The 21,696-nt window shown below is 41.1% G+C and overlaps 1 protein-coding gene across 1 annotated transcript; it reads left to right on the top strand.

Moving 5' to 3' along the window:
• The first annotated feature begins 755 nt into the window (after window positions 1–755).
• On the top strand, window positions 756–21,067 carry LOC148590738 (pterin-4-alpha-carbinolamine dehydratase 2-like). Its single transcript, XM_088538646.1, has 3 exons — window positions 756–903; window positions 19,499–19,579; window positions 20,961–21,067. Exons 2-3 carry the CDS (start codon window positions 19,511–19,513, stop codon window positions 21,054–21,056), a joined length of 165 nt encoding a protein of 54 aa, XP_088394772.1. The 5' UTR covers window positions 756–903; window positions 19,499–19,510; the 3' UTR covers window positions 21,057–21,067.
• Window positions 21,068–21,696: the final 629 nt, after the last annotated feature.

Genomic DNA, 21,696 nt, shown 5'->3' with positions numbered 1-21,696 from the left:
AAGTCTGTGCTCCTCTCGGGTTTAGAAGGACTCATTTTGCTTAAAATTGGATATATGTATGAGTGGTGTCATAGAGTCTAGTGCTTGTGTCAATAACATGCAGCTGTATATACTTGTACTGTCTTTTTGTGTGTGTGTGTTGTCAGTGGGCAAAAAATACCTTTCAATTGCTTTTAGACTTCTAAAATACTTGCTATTTGTAAATTTATTTTATATTTTACTACTCCTAAGTAAAATTATCTTTAATGCAATCTCATATTTTATGTTTTTTTCTGTCTTTTAAAATACAGATATTCCCCAATAGATCCCTCTAGCCTCTTATAATTGTACATTCAGTGCACAATGTAAATAAGATTATTTACATGGCAAAATAAATATATGGAAATGCAAATGTTACAGCATCTGGATAATACAGGTGAACAGACCGTAGGGTCCAGGTATGCTGGTGTCCATATTTGATTTCATAAGAGTCAATCACTCATCTTCAATTCAATGCAAAAACATATAGCCAAGCTCAAGGGTCCAAACAGAAACAGTGTTTCTTGGTTGTTTCAAGTAAATTGAATTATGCTGGTCTGAGAAATTATCAAAACTAACGAATCATATAGTGGTTTTTTTTTTTTTTTTTACACCTCTTATTTCTTGAACATTTACATTTCTACAATAATAACCACAGTTTCATCATGTGGTTTTCTTAGTATTGTATAAAATAGGACCTCAGCCTCACTTATGGAGTGTTTCTTATTTTCTTTTTTTTCTTCTCCTGAATAGTCTTCACAGTCTCACTGGTTGACAACGGAGGAAAGGAACCAAGTTTTACTGGATCTTAAGGCTTCAGGCTGGTCTGAGCTAGGCGAAAGAGATGCCATCTACAAAGAGTTCAATTTCAAAAATTTTAATCAGGTAATTATTGTTATATACCACTGTTAGTATAAAGGAAACATAATTAGTTTAATTTCCATGTAATCTTGATGGGAAAATATTTGTATTCAGAAATTTGGGAGTGTCCTGTTGAGGCCAAACATTGTTAGATTTGCCTAGGTGGATTGTTCTCTGATTCTGATCTTACTAGATGGAATAAATAAATTCCATTTTGTATTTGTGTGATAGATATATTCTAATATCACATTTTCTTAATTATAATATTGAGGTCAGGGTTGGTACTATGGGATTAGACAAATAATATTTGATTCCGATTTTTTTCATATAATTATTAGCACTGCTAGATTAATAATAGAAAACTTAGTTGTTGGATAGTGTGATTCATTTTTGTCTTGTAAGCACTGGAAAAAAAGATGGGTAAGTGTAAGAACAGAAACTTCTCCCCAAAACTTAAATTAAGAGTAATATTTATTTACACCTTTCGTATAGTCTATTTAGCATGTGTAGGTTCAGATTTAAGGATTTACTGCCATAAGGTGAATACTTATAGCATGTGGTTACCATTTCAATTAGATTTCTGTGCTGACCTCTTTTGAAAGTTTGCTCTGATGTGTCCTATCTCTGCTGTTCCTCTTCCCTTTGGTCCTGTGCCATAAATTCAGATATTTTCAAGTTTCTTTTTTTTGTTTTTCTGGCTGAAGTAACAGTGAAATGTTCTGAGTGAATACTATTTACTTCTCTAGTATTTACATTGGGCATTGGAATGGGAATTGCTTTCTTTCATTTCCCCATACAGGCCATTTTCCAATGGGGGAAGTGAAAGAAAGCAATTCCCATTCTATTTAATTTTTGTAGGTGATGTGTTCCCAGGTGTGAGGGGAAACAGGGTTTCATTAAGGTGACTTGCTCAGGTAAGGTGGTTCTTCCTCCGCTGCTGGAAGGACGCAGCAGACCCCCAGACTGGTATTTGTTGGTGTATGTAGGGACTAAGTGAGCTGTGAACTGTTTATTTACATGGCTGTGCTTTAAGCTCGGAGATCTTTAGGAAATCAATAGTAAGCTAGATAAACAACGATTTGCAACGCTGGCTCTTTCTCTTTGCTGTTTCCTGTAGTAGTAGTGTCATAGTGAGGGAAGCCCAGATGAGTAGAGGGAAGGTGAGAAGTGCTCCCCGGCCCTTCTGAGCGAGGTGAAAGGAGCAGAGAAAACAAAACTGAGCCCACAAGCAGGACAGAGCCGTTCCAGAGAGCACAGAGTCCTCGGTGCTTTTTTTTTTCCTGGATTGCACTTTAAACCTGAAAGTTAATATAGAACAAATTAAACCGTATCGTGTAACAAATCACGGGGCAGCGAAGGAGCTGAGCCCGGGAGAGGAAGCTCACATGAAACCTTGGTGACACGTGAAGGCAGCCAGGAGAACTGGAAGAACCAAGAGAGCGCGGCAGGTTTGACCTTGAGAAGCTAAATGAAACCCGTGGAAGAGGAGCTGAGATTTCATCCTTTGGGCTTGGAATATTCATGAAACCGTGTCCCTGAACCCTGACAGGACCCAGCCAAACACCTTGCTGCTTCAGCAGGCTAGACATTGTTTTTTTAAGAGTTAATAGAAAATATTTTTGCATACTGTAAATATGCTAAATTGCTTTGATCAGATGCATTACTGTACTGGCAGACATATCAAGAGACAAATCATCAAATCAATATCCCACCAGCAGGTAGCTGGAAAATTCATTGCTTTGGCCATTTCTTCTTCTTCCTTTTTTTTTTTTTTTTTTTTTTTTTTTTATTCTAGTAGATTTGTCTTACAAATTGCAAAGGTATTCATATGTCTGTCTAACTTAAAGATTAACAAACATGCCTGTATAGGAAATTATGTTTATTTAAATACTAATTTAAATATTAGTAAGTAGTTTTGCAGTAGTGGATGTTTATACTTCCAGTACCTATCCCTGTAGAAATGGCAGACCCAAAAAAGCAAGCCACTTTATTGGCTGGAAGGTATTGGTACAGTCTGTGTTCCCCTCTAGCTTGCCCTTCACATTCCTTGTTTTTAAGGGAGAACATGAGAATGGTGTCAGCAGAAGTTGGGAGCTGGCTTCAAAATTTAATGTTTTCATGGCAACATGTGGTGCATCCAGCAGGGAAAACAAGCAGAGAGCGGATTCTTTCTAGCTTTAATTGGGATCAAGGCTATTTGTGAGTATCTGAAGGCAGAATATCACTTACTGTTTTTTGAGAAAATGGATGAAGTGTCATCATTTGCAGTTGCAGAAGGTGGAAGCTGCTTGTGGTGTCGCAATCCCAGGGAAGGGCCTTAATGTGTGATTTCCAGCTAGGATACTCTGAGCTGGGTGGCAGAGAGCAAGTATTTGCCTTTTTGGAAATTGGAGCTGGAAATGAATTGAAATGAATTGATGCATGTGTATGCTTACTTAAAGTTATAATACTCTTAAGTAAATAATGTTTATTACAACTCAGGAAACACATGACAAAACTAGAGCTATTTACCTGCTTTGTAGTATGGGAGAGTTTAGTTTTGTAATGAAAGGAGCAAACTTCTAGGTTCTAAAACTTCTTTTATTTCATACAATAAATCTTCTGTTTACAGTATTTAAAGTGTGAGTATTCAGTAAAAGTCAGAGAACTGAGAAATATAATTTCCTCCGTGTTCTTCATTCTGCACTTTTACAGATGGCATAAAATCAGGTGTGTAAAGAATGAGTTGAGCTGACATGAAAGGTATTTCAGATTTATGTTTTGCAGATGAGAGTGGTATGATTAATGTACTCATTGCTTTTTTATTGCTTCTCACAGATAATGTTCATGATGCATGGAAAATTCTGTGTCTTTAAAATCTATGCCAGGTTTACAAAGTCTGTGTATGTCAACAGATGTTAAGAATATAAACACAACTTTTATTATAAAGTCATGCAAATGTGTAGACATGAACTTGGTTTATGTATATTATTTTCAGCATGAGAATGAAATGAAACTTCTGTGAAACGAGAGTTATTTAGATTCCTGAAGCTTTCAGGCTGAGATTAGCTTGGTTAAAAGCGATCAGAAATGGGCTGCCTTCTTAGTCACTGACAAGCTAATGACACTTCTGGCTTACAGAATTATTTTGCAACACAGAGCTTAAAACTGCTGATGCTGTTTGTTATTCTGGAGAGATACATTTTCATGAAAACGGGCTTTTGGGATCCAGTTCTCTCAGACAAGTTGGAAAGGGTTTGAAGTCCCCGTGTGAAGCCCTTGGTTGACTGCGTTGCTGTGGGTGGCTGGCACGTTCTCGTCCTGCTGTCCTGGCAAAGGCAGCGTCAGTGCTCAGCGTCCCCCATACCACAATGTGGTCCTGCAGCTCAACTGCTGTGAGCAGGTTCTGGATGCTCTTGAAGAGCTTTTTGCTTCATCAAGGCCTGACTTTGAGAATGAGGCCTTGGAGAAATGGGAGGAGATGGGCTTGGACTGGTCCCCAGCAGATCTCATAACCCCGAGATGGTTCTGGGTGAAGAGGAGCCACCCAAAACTTTACAGTGATATCAGAGTTTATTTAATAGTCTGTTTTTTGTCTGCAGGTGAACTTTCTTTAGCCATTGACTGGCACCAAGGCAGCCCAACCCAGGGCTAGGGTCGCAGCCCCTTTTCCTCTTGTGTTTTCCCTCAGTTACTCCTTTGGGAACTGGCAGAGAAGAGAGATCTGAGGATCTGGCTTTTAAGACCTCCTTGGGGGCAACTGTTCTGGGAGAGGGGAAGAAGAAAAATGGGATCAGAGCGTTCAGGCTACTTTGTATCACCAAAAAGACATGTTTTAAAGCCTGTTAACTACTGTTTCTGTGCGACTGCAACAACATGCTTATCTTCCAGCTACAGAGCAGGCAGTTTGTTTCCAGTCTGTCAGAACTAAATCCAGAACCAGGATAGAAATATAATTGGCACTTTCCAACTGTACCAGTAAGTTTTACTAATTATAGTTCTGAGATTCAGAAAGGGAAGTGCAAACTGGACAAGTGTGTGAAAGTCAGTAGTCAGGGGGTGGTAGAATTGCTGCACACTCTTGTGTCCTGACCTCTCTCTTGGGGAATTTCCTGGAATTTTCTCAGTATTCCACCTCACTAAACTTCAGGGGTGATCATGCAAAGGGGACAGACTTGGCCTAAAATCCAGAATTTCTGCTGAAAACGGTTTGCCCATTCTTGCAAATTGTGCTTGCAGGTAATTCAAAAATTGGTGATCTTTTTCTGCCTTGATCAGGGAGCCTTTTTTTTTTTTTTTTCTAGCCAGTCCTGTTAGCTTCTTGCTGGGGTTGTATGGACAGACCTATCAGTGATAAGGAAGCAGCAGAACACAGAAAACCCCTCTGGGAGCAATGAAACCAGTGAAACTTAGGTTTCTGGGGATTCATGCTCCTGTCTCTCTTTGTCATTGCTCAGATAACTCCAGCTCTTCTCCCTCGCAATGTTTCTCATCCAGACTCAGAGGTAGCAGGAGGCAGAACATGGATGAGCATCTTCAAGCCCCGTAGATGCTGCTTCCTTCACAGACAAGCAGAGAAGAACAGGGCTGAGCCCACACTTGGCCTCCTGCTCTAATTGTCACCAAGATGCAGCATTGTAGCCTTGAAACTTCCGTGGCTCTTGTCAAATTTGGTTGATTTTGACCAGAGGCTTTGGAGGGCAACTGCCTGTGTGATTGCATTTCCTTCGTTAATCTGCAAAGGCAGAAAATGTGGTTACAGCATTAAAAAGGTGGGCATTTTGCTGATGGGCAGGCTCAGTAATTACAGCTGCTTTCTGTTATGGGATAATTTTTAAGTGAGAGCTTTTATAATTTCATCTAGAGTATTTCAAAAAAGCCCAGGGTATTTGCATAGGTGTATAAGACCTCTAATGTCGTTTTAGAAAATGACAGGAAATCCAGTGCCTTAAACTTCTTAGAGTTATTTTTAAATATATTTTCAGTATGTTTGGTGACATGGGACACAGCTGAAAGATGAGCAGAGGGGACAGTAAGGAAATGCTCTGGAGAACTTTGCATAGTGAGAGTCAAAGCACCCGTGTTTCGTCGTGAGCATGGAAACTTGTTTTTTGGGAACTTTTTTTGAAAAAGATGTGCAAAAAGTCTATCACTGTTAAATAATCATTCTCACTTTGCATTTTCCTCCTGATTTTGCTAGCTCTTTTCCTTGATATCCAGAATAAACTCTAAACTCCAACAGAACACAGTGCTATAAAGAATAACCAATACCTTTTTTTCCCCCTCATTGCAATGCCAGCTATTTTCCTTTAGCCATAGGAAGACCTACCCTCCGTTTTGTCCCTTTAAATTGCATGTGGTTGTATATCACGGTTATAATATGGTTATATATCCAGACTAATTCAGTAGGATATGCAGTGAAATTCTTGATTTGTTTTAATCGCTTTACTTGGTGAAAATCCCTTGCCTGGGTCCTTGTCTTGAGGTACCTTTACCCCGCAAAGCTCTTTGGGGCCATTCATCACGTTTTCCCTAAGGAGCTGGAGCAGCGGGCGCAGATTCTATGCAGTCAGTGCTGGGCTGGTTGCTGCAGCTACTTCAGCTCTGTGCAATAACACCATGAATGTAATCTGTGTCAAAACTTCCTTTTCCAACCCCAGTGCGTCGCTTTGTCCTGTGCGTTGATCAAAGATCGGAAAATTTGTTTTTATATGCGTAGGCAGTGAGTTTCATTGCTGTTTTATATACTTAATCTTTTGGCTGTTGGGCCCAAACATGTCCACGCCTTTTGTGCATTGAAAACATAATATCCTTTAACCTACAATCTGCAGAGTTGAAAAGAATTTTATTTAAAATATTCAGTTGTGGACCACATCTCCAGCTTTTTATATGCCACAGTGGTCTTGGTTTTTTTTCTTCTCCATTGTCTGATAGTGAGGTCATTTTCAGTCCTCGGAGTAACTTTATTCCCAGCCAGATGCGGGCCATATATTAAAAGTAGCACCTGTGGCTAATATCACAGCAGCTTACCATAAATTTACATGGTAACTAGGATTATATCTGTCAAGACTGTTAAAAAATGTCTAGATTTAATTTGATTTCCAGTATTGAAGGAGCTCTCCAACATTTTGCTTCATAACTATATTTTAAAAGTTAAAATCACTCCATTGTTAAGTTTTATAGCACTCCCAGTGCCCATTAAGTTGATTTGTTAAATGGAGGTCAGAATAAAGCAAGTTGGCTACATTAGGATCGGAAACCAACCCATTTGTGACAAATTTAGTCCTCGCGTGTGAATCTTCTCAAAGCCTCCGTACTGATTGGTTTCAGGTGTAGCTTATGTCGCTTTTGTTTAACCTCAAAGCAAGAGCAACATGAGTCTGTTATTGTCAGTTGGGCTACCCAATGCACAGACCCATTTTCATTTGTTTGGGGCATTTTTTATATGTATAATGTAATGTTTGCTTGCTCCCTCTTTTTAGACTTTTATGTTATATTACCTGTTGAATGAAAAGAATTGATTTTATTTTTATCCATCTCGGTAAGTGCTGTTTTTCATATAGACTTTCCTAGACTGCTTCGTTTTCCATTATCCTTTGAGTCCTCTCCCATATGCTGTGATTTGTGCACCTGCAACATTATGAAAGTATTTCTGCTGGTAGTTAACGTTGTTCACTAACTTCCCCATGTTTATGAATACAATAACCGATTTACAATAAATCAGAATGATTTATGAGTGGGTTTACAGAGTTGAGAAAATCTTTGTATCTGAAAATAATGAATTTCTGGCCTATCTGCCTGTTGACGTTTCCCTTTTATTAGAAACTGATAGTGAAATTTTGAGGACTCGCCGAGGTTAACTCACGGGCTAAACCGGCGCGAATGAACTGGCTCCGCTGGCTCAGAACTGAGCGTAGTAAAAAAATATATTATTCCTAGATGATCACACCTTCCTCGAGTTTATATTAGTGATTGACTTGGTAAATAACCCTCTTGCCTCTGAGTCAGGAGGTCGCACGGGTCGAGATGCAGCTGCAGGGCCTGGCTGCCCTCCTCCTCCCGCCATGGCAGCGGCTCCGATGAGCTCCGAGCTCAGCCCGGCTCCGGGCAGGTGGCTCCTTTGGAAGCTTGAGGTCCTCCTTCCCGGGCTTTAAAGGAGGAGGAGGTGACAGTGGTGGCCAGGTCCGCATAACCTGTTTCCAGTAATGATTCCAGCGAACTGGCAACTGGTGTTTTTTGCTGCTGCTGAGAAATGCAGCAGAGCTGGAAAGCTCTTTGTGATGGAAATATTTAATCTGTTTGCATTGAGGTAGAAATGAAGTCCTGGCGCTGGGAAGCGCTGGATTTATTTTCTTCTCGTGGCCAGCTTGGTGGCGGGTTCAAGAGCACAGGGCAAGTCACTCTGTGCTCCAGAACACTTCTGCTCTGATGCTTTATATTTACCTACATTTTCTCTACTTTAAAAGTCGGTGCCTTAGCTCATCAGCAGCCAGTAGTTTAAGTTTAGCCTCTCTTCAACTATCTGGGCAACTATATTACTATAAAACCTGCTTTGCTTTAACAGCAAGCCAGTTATGCCTGTTTTAATCAGATATTTCCCCATTTAATACTTCTGTACTCCTAGGGAACCAATGCTTTATCTTCTAGCTCCTTAAACCTTTGCTTTTATAATGCATATCAGAAACTTCTGCCAGATAAAAGTTGGGCAGGTGACAAGTTGTGGTTGCTCCTCCTCTTACTCTTGGGTCTCTGGTCACCCCTTTGCCTTGGGTCCGTGTGTCCAGATCAGAGCACAGCGGAGCGCGTTCGGAACAGCATCAGTGTCACTGTTATATCGTCACCATTGCAGGCTGTTGGCATTATTAAAAACATCCCAATATTAATGATACTTAAGTGGAATCCTTTTAAACTGTTTACGTACCCTCCCTTTCTTTAGGGACCGCTTTGCTGGTAAATTCTGGTTTTTGGATAAAGCCATGTTAACTCTTCCCCCTAACTCTTGTCTCTTCCCTCCATCTTAAACCCTGTACGATGAGGTGAGCAGAACTGAAGGGTTCTCCCCTGGCCGTTGTAGGATGAAGCGGAGGTGAAATCCAAGATGCCCCTTCCTAGGTGTTGTAGAAGCCCCATTTGCACTGCTTTAATTTTTCCCCATATCTTCGTTCGTGAAGCCTAGTCATGAGGATGATGACTTTTTCTTATGACTTTTGCTGTGATGAGGAACAGTAATTTTATTGATGAGCAATGCCCTATTTCGCCTCAAAATTCTTTCTGTGCCTTGTTGGCAGTTTATGGGGGAAACTGCATCTCCCGTTGCCGAGTATGGCACACGGCGTAGACCTGGGGTGTGTAGATTTAAGCTTCAGGCTGTCCAAGTGATCTTTGGGCTGCTCTCCAGTTGGCTGCGCTGCGAATGCTTTCCCTAAAAGATGGATTTATTATTGCTTAAGTAAAAAATATGACAGCATTTGCCTTATGCTTATTTCATGCATAAATCTGAATAAAAATAAATTATTTGTCAATGCCCTTTAGATTTCACAAGCATTCTTGCAGATTTGAGGAGGAGAAATTTTTCTCCTCCTTTCAGCGATATGCAATGCACAAATGGATTTATAATGATTATTCATTCTGTTTGGGTTAAACTGGACAAACTGTATATCAGCCATGCAGGCAGCCTGTAGCAGACGTGAGCGGTCAGCTGATTTTAGCTAAAGTTTGGACTCTTTCTTAAACGAGCTATGGCAAATGTGGTAATGGTTCTGAATTTCACTGGACCACTTCATTTGGGAAAATGTAAATAAGATTTATGTTGCCTTTTGTAAAGATGGACACTCTGAACAATTTCTTCTACCTTTTCAGTCCAGGAAACCTCATGCCTTGTAACTTTATGCATTAAAATTTATTTGTATGGGGGCACGGGAAAGATGCTGATGTAGATGTGCAGAGCACATCTCTACAGCTTGATTGTGTTTAACCTCTTGCCTCCCCTTGCAGTTGGAACAGAGCCTGACTCCATTTAAAAACCGTAAAGAACCCCAGCAGTTCTCACTTTCTAGTAGTCCTCCTCCAAAAAAGTAAGAAGGAGAAACACGCTTTGGGAAATTATGCTCTGCAATTGTAATTAAAAATGGACCCAGGCTGGTAGAATAAAATAAAATAAAATTGCAATGCGCCTATTTAAAAATTAACCATTACTTGCCAAAAGCACATCAAACCCGCTTAGCGGACATCCGTTAATCCGGCGGGTAGCTGTTTCGGGCTTTAATGCACACTGTTTTACACGTTAACGGGTTTGAAGTTCCAGGCCAACGCTGACCTTTCACATCTGCTCCTTTCACAGTAGGAATCTCCACTTACTGCTTCCTGTCAGGCTGGATTAGAGTGACAAAGTGCAGCGCTTGGGCTGGCTGCAATTTCGTTTTTGATCAGAATTATTTCTTTCACAAACAATCACATTTGCTAAAATGTTACATCTGCTATGAAAAGCCACTGGCAGCCCCACAGTTTATCAGTGTGATGTGAGTATAATTTTTCATTCGTCTTTCATAAAGCTGTAAACCAGCCTCAAATAGGTTGTTGGGGGAGAGTCTCCCTTCCTCTTCTTCCTCCGCCTCCTCTTTGTGCCTTTCTCACTATTTGCCATTTTCTTCCCTTAATTTTGTTGGGCTCGATGAAGTTGCTGGTGTTTGGAAAACCCGAGGTGCTTTTCTGAGGGTTTTTCACAATCCTTTGCTGAAGAACTTGGCGTGCAGCGAGGAGCCGGGGGCTAACGCCTGGCCTTGGCAGTGCTGAGTCAGCACCGCCCCGCTCTGCTTATTTATGGCTCAGGGTGCTTTATAGGAAAATGTTTCATATTCCTCGGTGCGCGGGGAAAGGTCCTGGTTCGTTTTGTGCTCGGGTGTGATTTTTCATCGTGCTGCAATGGGAGTAACAATAGGTAGTTAAATACACACTTGCGTGTTACCAAGATGTGCAAAAATACTCTAAGCTCCCCCAGCTCAGGGCTTGTGTTTTTGCGTGCTTCCTTTAATGCCTCATCTTAGAAAAATAAAAATAGAGGCGTACAAAGGGTTTCCCTGACTTCACACTGTGCTCGTTTGTATTTCTAAAGGAAATTGCACTGGAGGGTAAGAATGAGTGTTTGTCCTGCTGCAGGATGCCCCCGGGTACAAGCAGTGCGGCTTGCCCGGAGGAGCTCTGGTGTCCCTGTATCCTTTACATCCTATTGCCGTGTAGGACAGGAGCCAGCCCTGCCGGCCCTGATGAAGCTCCTGCTGAGGTCACTGCATCCACATCTAACCTGCTGAAGAGGCACCAACCTTTTCCAGGCTCCTCCTGGCCATCTCATGTGATGTCTTCAGCAGCTTGGTAGGATGCAGTGCTTCCCTGGCTGCATCCCTGCCGTGTGTCTTCCTAAGAGCACACACTATTCGTGGCTTTAGATCTTTTCTTGGGTTCTGGCTTGGCCAAGAGGCCGTTAGAGCACCTCTCTGAAGTCCTCACACCTCCATCCTCAGCGATTCCTCTATCACGTGCTTGAGTTCCTTGTGCTCTATCTGTTTTTTAAAAAACAGCTCAAAACAAAAAGGCTCAGCCTCGTGGTAAGAGGACAGGCAGAGATGTGAAATGACCGTGGGACCAGTTGCTTCTTCTCTTAATCCATCATAAAGCAATGGCTTTCTTATCACTCTTTGATGTTTTCTTAGGATCATAAATGGTTGAGATTTAAAGGATTATCAGAGGCAGGATGCTTCAATTGCCTTGGATACTCGGCAGAGAATATTTTGGATATTAAACTGGTAGTATGTGTAATTTTGGCCAGAAAACTAAGGAGAATTTGTCTGAGTGCTCCCTATGTTATCAGCAACATGTATGGCGTATGAACTTCATTTTCATGTCTACAGAATGAAATCATTCCTTTGTGTACAAGTAAAAAGAAGCTTTGGAAAAAGAGCAGTGTTTCTGCCATGGCCAAGTCCATTTTATCCAAAATGTGTGTAATGGATAATGAACTTCCCTGTTCTTCTGGACCAATTCGCAGAGCTTTCTATTCAAGAAAACACCTGAGCGCTATAAAAATCAGAGGATTTGAACACATTTTTGAAGTTAAGCATTTGCTTAAATTAATTCACATTTGGTCCAGTTTCCAATAGCTTTATGCTATGGGCTAGAACTGTGATCAAGGATGTTTTAACATCCAAGTGCCAGCATATTTGTGCAATATGAAGCCCATAGGTTAGTAGAGTGACTTAACAGAAGACTCAGGTGCATGAATTCAAAAGGCTAGAATGGGAACTAACTGCATCTTATTACTAGTTTATTTTTACGGTGTTTTGTTTGAGGACTTTATTACAGTACAGCTAGAGTTTGGATTTGCTGGGCCGAGCATTTGCTTTAACAAGTGAAATTATCATTGTTCTTTCAGTTGCATGGCCAAGGGAGTTTATTATTTTAAATGACTGATTGCTTTAGCAGGTGCTCAGTTAATGGAGGCTTCACTGTGTTGTTTAATGTTTTCAGGTAGGGTGCAAAAAGCTCATTTTAAAAAAATCATGTTTCTTTAAATAGCCATTTTATTTGGTGTAAACCTCCTAAGTGCAACCTTTTTATTCCATTTTCAAGTGCAAGGAAATGGCTTGGGAGGAGCAGGGCAATATTTATCTGACTGCGAGGCTGGAGTTTTTCTTCTGTGCTCAAGTTCAATCCAGAAAGCTGTGATTATTTTCTGCCTTTTTCCCCTCTGTTGAGTAAGAATACTGTAAAGGAGAAGGGCAAGTATAGCTTGATAAAAGTCAATATAGATATTTAAAACTTGATTGAAGCTGATTTTTGAATAAATAATGTTACGAGGATGCATTTGCCTAGAGCTTGAAGGGGAAAAAATATTTCAGGTACTTTTCTAAAAAGTTGAGATATGGATATATATTGATAAAATTTATATTTTTTTATTTATGTTCATTTTTTATTTATATATTGCCAAAACTGGCAGTAAGGGCGGTCTGGGGGTGCCCAGCGGATGCTGCAGCCGCTGCAGAGCAGATGGTGCCTCGGAGGAGACCCCTTGTTAGGGGCTCCTGGGACCTTGTTCAAGCTTTAGCTGCACCTTTAAATTTAGGACCTTTACTTATTTTTGCATAAGTCTTTACAGGCATCCGTAATTATTTTTATATGCCTATAAGCAAAGGAATATCTCTTCTCATAAGGTGGAGCTTAGATGGTTTGAAATTTTTATCACTAGCAGAAAGAAGTTTTTGTGCTGGTTTACGACATCTCCGTGTTCTCTGACTTTGTTCAATCGAGCTTATAAATCTTTTTGGTGGTACAGATGATTAAATTGGACGTGGAATCTGTTCATTGAATCGCAGGGTGTATTATCTGCTTTCTGCTCATGAAGTCCAGGTGCAATCACTTATTGCAATAAAAACGAGAATAGGGAAAATGGTCCTCAGATAACACAGGGGCTGCTGGAAAAGTAAAAATGAAGAGGAAGAAGGTAATAGATGTAACACATTTTATCATATTATCACCACTAATAGAAAAACAAGTCAGAATTCAGGAGTTATGAAAAGACCGATAAAAGCAGAATTAGAAACGGGAAAGGTGAGACTTCTTGTGCAGGTTGCCCTTGAGTGCATTTTGCACATGAGTGAATGTGAGGGGTAGATTAAAGCAGATCAAGGATGCAGGATTTAAGAGTGAGTCAAAACTCTTTATACCTCCCTGCTATTGCTTTTTTGTATTGACTCTCCATATCCTTCAGCCTTAAAAGAAAAATTGTACTCGTTTCAGGCCTGTTGAGTCTCTTATGGGGCACACTGTGATCGCACCTGTCTTGGGATAACCCTGTCATTCCTGTGGAATTTGGGAGATAAAATTTGGCCCAAATTTATTTGGGAGAAATGCATCTTTAGCAGCATTGGAGCCATTGAGCTTCTTGTGCTGCCGCTCGTTGTGATCGCACGGAGTCGTTTTTAACTATCCTTCTCTCTGAGCAGCCCGGGCTTTTTCCCAAGGACAGAATTCCTGGAATTGCCTCTGTCATCTCCTGCAGCTCTTGACATTGTCCCGGTACCTGTGCGAGAAAACACCCCAGTTTGGGAAAGGCCTCAGAGCTCCAGTTCCCTTTGCCTCTACTTATTCTGCGTGTTCTTCAAATTGGTAAATCATATGACAATAAACAGAAATACCCTCAGTGAAGAGGGAAGGGGAAACTGTTGTTTATCTGGTCAGGTGGTTTAAATTAGCAGTGATGCGGGTCTGTATTATGTTACTTTAAATCATAGTGTCCCAACAGGACATAAATTATGAAGATTGTTACAGTATGTTTCATCCAGTGTAAGATCAACAAATTGGAATAATTTTTTTTATAGGAAAATCAGTGCTTTGGCAAAGTTATTGTTGAAGAATTTAATTTAACTTGAGCTTTGCTTGCATTATTTCTTAATATATAAAAACTATTTGCATAATGTATGAAATATAAACATTTTCAGAATCAAAGGCAAGAATGCCTCTTCCAAGATTACATAGAGTGGCAAGCTACTTAGAATAGATCAGTGTTTGTGCTTTTGCTGTCAGAAATGTTTGATATAGAGCTGGCTAGCTAGTTTCTTCACTGACATAATTGTAAACAAGTGTTGCAAGACAGAAACAGCCTTTTTTGCAGAACATAGGGTGAAGGTTTTCACACATTGTGGCAGATCTAACATGTAAGTCACAGTTTGGAGTTTGCAGCTGTAATAGGAAACTTTGTTTTTAAGTTAATAAATAGGTAACTTTATTTTGAAGAGCAAAGCGAGGCTTCGTTTTGTTGGAAAGGATGCGTGCGGATACGCGTGTGGCGTGCGAGCTGCCAGCGCTGGTTTTCTGAAAGGTTGTTGTAAATGCAGAAGAATGTGGACAATTAAGTTGGAGGTTGTAGGGTTTTTCTGTTTGTTTTTTTTTTTTTTTGTGGTGCCACGTTTCTTTCTTTAAGACAGAAATGGCATCTTGGTGCTTGTCTATATGTCTGCAGGATTCCACTTCCAGCCTTTCCCTCCACCCCTGAGCAGGAGAATGGGAGCATTGGATGTGTTAATGATCGGAGTAACAAGATCCTGAAGAGGAGGTAGCAGGGAAACTTGGGCAAAATGTCAAGGTTTTGGCCAAGGCCAAGCGTGCTCTGGCAGCGGGATGAGCTGGGCCCAGGGGGGGCGCAGGGAAAGGCCCTCAGGGCAGCCCAGAGCAGCAGGGTCGCCCAAGGGGCTGCCCATGGAGCGTTTCTAGGACATGATTTAGTTGCATCCTTAGGAAGGAATGTTCCAGGGTTCCTGGAATGACGTGAGCAGAGAGAAGAGCAACCGGAACGTGCTCCCCTGGTTCATGTCATGTATAAACCCAGACAGGGCCGAAAATAAAGACACCCAATGTCTAACGCCACGTGGATTCAATTTCCCAGGAAAATGTTCAGAGAACCGATGGCACCAAAGGGAGCGAATCCTAAAATGGGAACGCGCTCCTAGGAGCGGATAGTGGTCCTTGTGCGTTGCTCTCACCTTTTAAAATATGAATGGGATTCCTCCTTTTCCATTTGTGTTTTAACCGTATTGTCACTTTCAAATTAATATGTGACTATAAGAAGATTTTGCATATTTATAAGGTAAAAATATTTTAATGGAGTTGGTTGAGTTAAAATAAAGCACACTTGGTGTTTCTTGTGAGCACAGCAGAAAACGGCATGAGATTAAATTAACCCCCTAGTAGCATTATGAAAGGTACCTCAATTTAGCTTGACATTGAGGAGTTTTACCTTTTATCTGTTAGGTAGTAATGCAAGCTAGATATGTTAAAAAAAAAAAAAAATACTGCTTGGGACTGAACCTGGGCAAGCTGAGTTTGTTTTTGTGATAAGCCCTCAAAACTGCTTGAGGAACCCAGAGATGATCATTTTTACTTGAGTGAATGGAAAAGAAATGGGCTAAGCCAAGTTCTTTATTGTCACATATGACAATGTCACTATAATTTGGGTTATTTATGCATTTCCTGCCGATAACCGATACCAAAGTAGCCCTGATGGGTGTGGGAGGGAAGACAGGTAGCCCTTACATTGCCTGGGGTCGAGGTTAATGCTGCCTCAAGCATTATAATGACAGATGGGAGGCAGAAACTTAATGTACTTGTGATTAGCATATGGTTTCCTTGGCTCAACGGCTGCAGGAGATGGAAGCGGCCTGGGTACTGTCTTCAAAATTTACACGTTTTAAAACAAATAAATAAAAAGCACGGTTATACTGTGGAGCCCCTCAGCTGTTTTTCTTGAATATCTTCATTTTTGTGTGTGTAAAGTACTGTCAGCTGCTTCGTTCTGGAGATGCACTGCAGTAATCTGTCACTGGGGACTCGCTGTTGGGTGATATATTAGCACGACTTATCGACCTGCGTTGCTTTGATGTATAACTCATCAAGATAATGTTGGCAAGCGCAGTGCAAAAGCAGCATGTTTAAAAAGTATTAAGATGAATTGATTCCTTGCTTAAGAAGTGTGAAAGGAAGAATAATAGCAGATTAGCCCAGGGATCCTGCGAGGCTCCCGGAGCCGCTAAGCGTTGTGCCGTGCGGAGCGGCGGGTGGAATTTCATCGTTTCTCCCACTTCTGTTTTTCCCATTTTCGAGAAACACAACTTGCATGGAGCCTCATTCGTGGTAGCATTTTTTGTCACTTTAAAAAGCGGTTTGGCCCGTCCCAAAAGACTACTTGAGCAAGATGACAGTTTTTTTTTTATTTTTATTCTTTTTTTCCCACTTTCTTAGTATAAGTTATTCTTCCAAGAGTAGCTCTGATTTTCATCTCATGCAGGCACACTAAGACTGGTAGTATTTGAAAAACGTTTTAAAGCGCCGTTGCACCTGAAGCACCAGTAGTTTCAGTTCCTGCCTTGATGGTCTTACAAGACGCGAAGGGAGAAGACCTGCTAGGAATCCAGGAGGGTATCTTCTCTGTTTGGGGTTGCTCTGTTTGGTGCTTTTCCTGCTCCTGTCGCCTCATTTCTTGCCAGGTTTTGCTCTCCTCCTTGGCTGGGGTTTATGATGAACTTATTTAGATTAACCTACATTTACAGGTGTTATTTGAGCCTGAATAGCTCCAAAGTACCTGGAGATTATTTTGACAATATTTACTTAATATGCCTGTTAGTGAAATAGCTCGATACGTTATATAATATTTAATACATTGAGCATCTTTAAACACTTATTCATGGTTTCTGGAAGACACATGAATCCTTCTGTTCCGCCCTGTTTTCCAAGTTAAGATCTGGAAAAGTTCTCTTTAGTGGCCAAGAGGCTACAGAACTCTACCATTAGTATATTTAAGGTCAAGAATGTTTTGGATCTTACTGTGATAAGTAAAGTACTTGTCCTCCTTCTGTCAAGAAATGTATGATGCTCTGATAAACTCTACCCACTGCTGCAGTCTTGACAATGATCTTGCACTGCAGACTGTTTAATAATTTTCATTATTTTTAATTAAAGTTGAAGAAGTGCAGACTCCTTCTCAAATTAGGGTTGGTTTTGTTGCCGGAATGTGGTAATTACTTTAACTGATCACAAGATAGTTTCCTTGATCACCAATTAGACCAAATTACCGATCGAGTTTCAAGACGTGAAGAAATGTCCAAACTGATTTTATATAATAGTGTTTTCATAGCTAATCAAACCTAAATATCTTTTTCTTCCAGTGCCAATCGTATTTTCTAAAAGGAAGGTTACGGCTCTACAAATATAAAGGTGATTCGTAAACAATAGCGTTCTAATTAATTTAATTGGCAAAGGAAGTGTTTAGGACCTTAATGGAGATTGCAGGGGTGAAATTTGCTCCGCAGAGCTGTAGCTCATTTTTGTAGAGGGAGATTTTTTTCTTCTTGTGTATAAATAAAATAAACTCGAATATAAGAAGCAAGTTGCTCTGACTTATTTGCAATGCCAAAGAATTGCCTTGAGTAAAGCAGGGCAATATGTACGCACCACATATGTGCCTTTTTTCATCCTTCCTATAAACAAACTGCCTGTGGAGACTCCAGCATCTCCAGCCTTAGGGTCCTAGGAACAAGCAGGATGACCTGTCCTGGGGAGGATCCTCTGCCCTGAAACCAATCCCTTGTCAGGAGAGAGTTTTTCAGAAATTTGATCTATTTTTTCCCTTGTTTTCTTGCGCCGATCCATTGCTGACTGTTTCAAACCTTTGGGACAATTCCGTGTATAGGCTGTAATGTGGGAAATAGCACTCCAATTAAGCCAACTCTAACAAAGTTTAAATAAAATAAGTTTCAGAGCAATTCTTGCATATGTGTTCCAACTTCTCACTAACGTCTAGCGCACAACTTGAAGCTTTCGGCTTCAAAGCTTGTTGCTGAAACATTTGAAATTTCTTAAGCATAATTGTTCACTCCAAGTAAAATTAAACCAAATGAGAGCTTCAAGGGAAGTTAGGTTTCCCAAATTTTGGAATGCTCTTGGGTCAAAGAAGAAAGCTTTTTAATTGCTGACAGTTTGGTGATTTCTAAATGACAAACCTCATTGGAATGATTTTCTCTGATTATAACGTTTGCATTCATTTGACTGGCAAAGCGACTAACAAAGTCATACTTCATCCAGGCTCTGGATTCTTTTTTTCTTAAAGCTTTTTGCAATTTGTGAGAGGCAAAAAGACTGAAACTATTATCAACCATTATATGTTATTCATTGACCACATGTTTGTTTGAAATGGCCATCGCTTGGTGGAATGTGGACTCTCTATGTTCTTTCCAGTAAATTAGCACTGCAAAACTACCTATATCAGGTAGGTTTTTGATGAGGCTGTTGTATTGTAATATGAACCAGACCATAGAGGTGGATGTGACTTTTGTTCTGCATGTTAATTTAGGTCCTGTGCCCTATGGATGAAGCACAACATGAGCAAAGCCCGTTGACTTTAAGGCTTTCTGCTCATGCACTGAGGCCCTTTGGGCCCCACAGTATAATTGCACTCCTGATTTGCATGGCCATCCTCGTTTTCTTTGTAGCGTAGTCATTTAAGTATTTTGGCAAGAGTCTCCTATTATTTTCTTCTTGAGGCTGTGATAAAAGCTGCCTTCTGGAGAAATGTGTGGTGCAGAATATAGGGGCAGAGAACTGGGAAATCTATTTTAACCGATTCAGGTAAAATATGAGGTCATGAAGCAGAGTGCCAAACCCACCTGCTGCCTCTCTTCCTCCCCGGAAAATAAACAGCCAAGTAATTACATGAAAGGATGTTTCTGGTGTCTGTCCAGTATAAGACTGCTGGGCCATGATGCTTAACTAGAAACGGCAGCTTGGCAAAAATACCTTGTGGTGTCAAAGGTAAAATCGTTGCTCCCATGCAGTGGCTTTGAATCCCCGAGTAAGGAACATTTAGCAGAATGATTTACCAGCACGTGAAGGGGATAATTTCTGCATCAGGAAATGCTTTGGTGGCATGAGATGAAACGCTCCTTCGTGCAAGCAAAAATGAGGCCCTGTGTTCTGGAGCATCTCTGGGACTATCCAGATTTTAGATGGTGCAATTGGGCGGATTCGATGCCAGGGTAACATTGGGGCAGTTGTCCTGGTGGATAGATGACTGTTTCTGTCTTTGCTCCTTCTCTCCTAGGCTTTCGGATTTATGACACGAGTCGCTCTGCAAGCAGAGAAGATGAATCACCACCCAGAATGGTTTAATGTCTACAGCAAGGTAACACATCCGCCACCTTTGGTTACAGTCACTGTGAATTAAGTAGCCCAAGACCCTGTCATAGTGGCACACGCTCTACACCTTTGTCTTTTTAGCTGACATACAGTGGCAGAAATAGGACGTGTTGCTTAAAAATGATCTTTGCAGAGATAGCCCCATTCTCCTCATGGATGGAATGAGTTGGTGTCTTGGTTTTCTTCTTTTCCGACATATTTTTCTCCAGCTCTTTTCTTTCTGTGTGTGAGAATGTTCTCACCACTTTGTTGGACGTTCTTCTGGAGTGCTCCAGCTCTGGGATCTTCCAATGAGTAAAATACACATATTCTCCAAGGTTTGCAGTGGTGAGATGGCACAAGGAACCGAGTCCTTCTCTGCAATTATTTTCTACCAGCTGCGTGATTTGGACTGACACTTAACGTTTCTGGCCAGGATTTAGGAATTAAATAGAGCCCTTTAAGCCCTTCCTTATTTAACCTGAATAAATGACTGTTTGGAAGCTAGTGAACACTCAGCAACTTTCAATTCCTCTCTGAGCAACAAGTTAGGAGCCAGAGGAGCAGGAGATCAGTCCCTAAATGGGAGCCTGAAATTCTAAATTTAGACTTGATTTTTTAATTATTGTTGTTGTTGTTATTTTAGACAAATGTGGGCCACTGTGCCTCAACCTAGCAGCTTGTAAAATTTGTTTATACTATTCCTTAACTGATGGTGGTCTTGTATTTGCAAGGGTACAAAGTATACTGCAACGAAAGGTGATGCAATGAAAGGCAGGTGTGTACAGGGGAGTTTTGCTCTCCCTTTACTTTTATTTTGTAATACTTCTCATTTCATTGTGCCGAGCTGTTGGTTTTGGAACTTGGCAAAATATACAGCAACCCCTGCAGTCACCTGGTTTAAAGGGTAGTTAAATGGCAACTGGACAGAGTCCTGAGCACCTACTCTCAATGATTTTCTTGGCTTCCCTTTTCTCTCGTTCCTTTTCCCCAAATCTCTGTAAAATGTCTGAGAAGGTGCCCAGCTCGTTGTGTGTGTCAGTCTAAACAGACCGACGCAGGGGCCACATCACCAAATTCTTGGTGACGCTGATACATGGAGTTAAAATGGGTTGTTTAATCGGACACTTCTTTCTGGATGAAATCCAAGAGGACAAGTCTGCTTCATTCTGCAGGGAACTTCGCTTCAGGTTCTGTTAAGCCTCCTCACCAACAATATTTCCTAATACATAAGCAGCAAGACTTCAATTCCCTATTTGCGGAGAGCTTTTATTTCTTGGTTAAACCAGCTCACTGCAGAGCACCCAGTGTGTGGATTAACCCTCAATCAGTCTATGCAACCAAGACCAGGAGGGCTCTTCTAATCCATGCCCATTCCTTTTTTACAGGTTCAGATAACTCTTATTTCCCACGACTGTGGTGGACTGACCAGAAGAGATGTGAAGCTGGCCCAGTTTATCGACAAAGCTGCTGCTTCGGTGTAACGAAGATGTGAGATATTTTAACGGGGTCGCTAACGATGGTTTGTGTTTGAGTAGTAGCCCTCATTCCTTGCAACACTGATTTAGGTCAAATCCCTCAGAGGTACTTAATTAGGAAACCAAAATCAAAAAACAAAACAAAACAGACTGGTTTAGCCTTGTCTTCCTTTAAGAGCTCAGTGTGAGAGACCCCCCTCTAAAAATAAGCCTGGGCTTATCCCTGGTCATTGCTGGCTGCAGGTGAGGATGCAGAAGATAAAACAGCCAAACAATCATTCTGAACGATCCATTTCCTAGAGCTATTCTTCTAATGTTAAAAGCACTAGACTGCAGCAGTGGGCCCCTCTGTGCCAGCCCTTTGCTGTCCCCGCGTGCCCGGTCCTGCCTCATTGCCGCTGCGGCGTTCCCGGAAGATTGACACTCCGGAAAGGCCTAAATCCGTAGCGGGAATGACACCCAAGGCGCGTTATGAACTGCCGAGCACGGAGATACCTGCTGACGTGTGAGTGGTTGCCAAGATCCGAGCGGGGTGGACGTGTCGGGTGTGTGGTCTCTCTCACATATTTTGGATGCAAAATGCCAATAGCTGACAAGCAGATACTCACGTTGATAACATAAGAAAGGCATTTTTTTTGTTAATCCT

This window comes from Tinamus guttatus, unplaced genomic scaffold (assembly GCF_059628265.1).
Source record: "Tinamus guttatus ecotype Peru unplaced genomic scaffold, ASM5962826v1 Tinamus_guttatus_pri_ptg001129l, whole genome shotgun sequence".
NCBI lineage: Eukaryota > Metazoa > Chordata > Aves > Tinamiformes > Tinamidae > Tinamus > Tinamus guttatus.
This window is presented reverse-complemented; position numbering and strand designations above follow the sequence as displayed.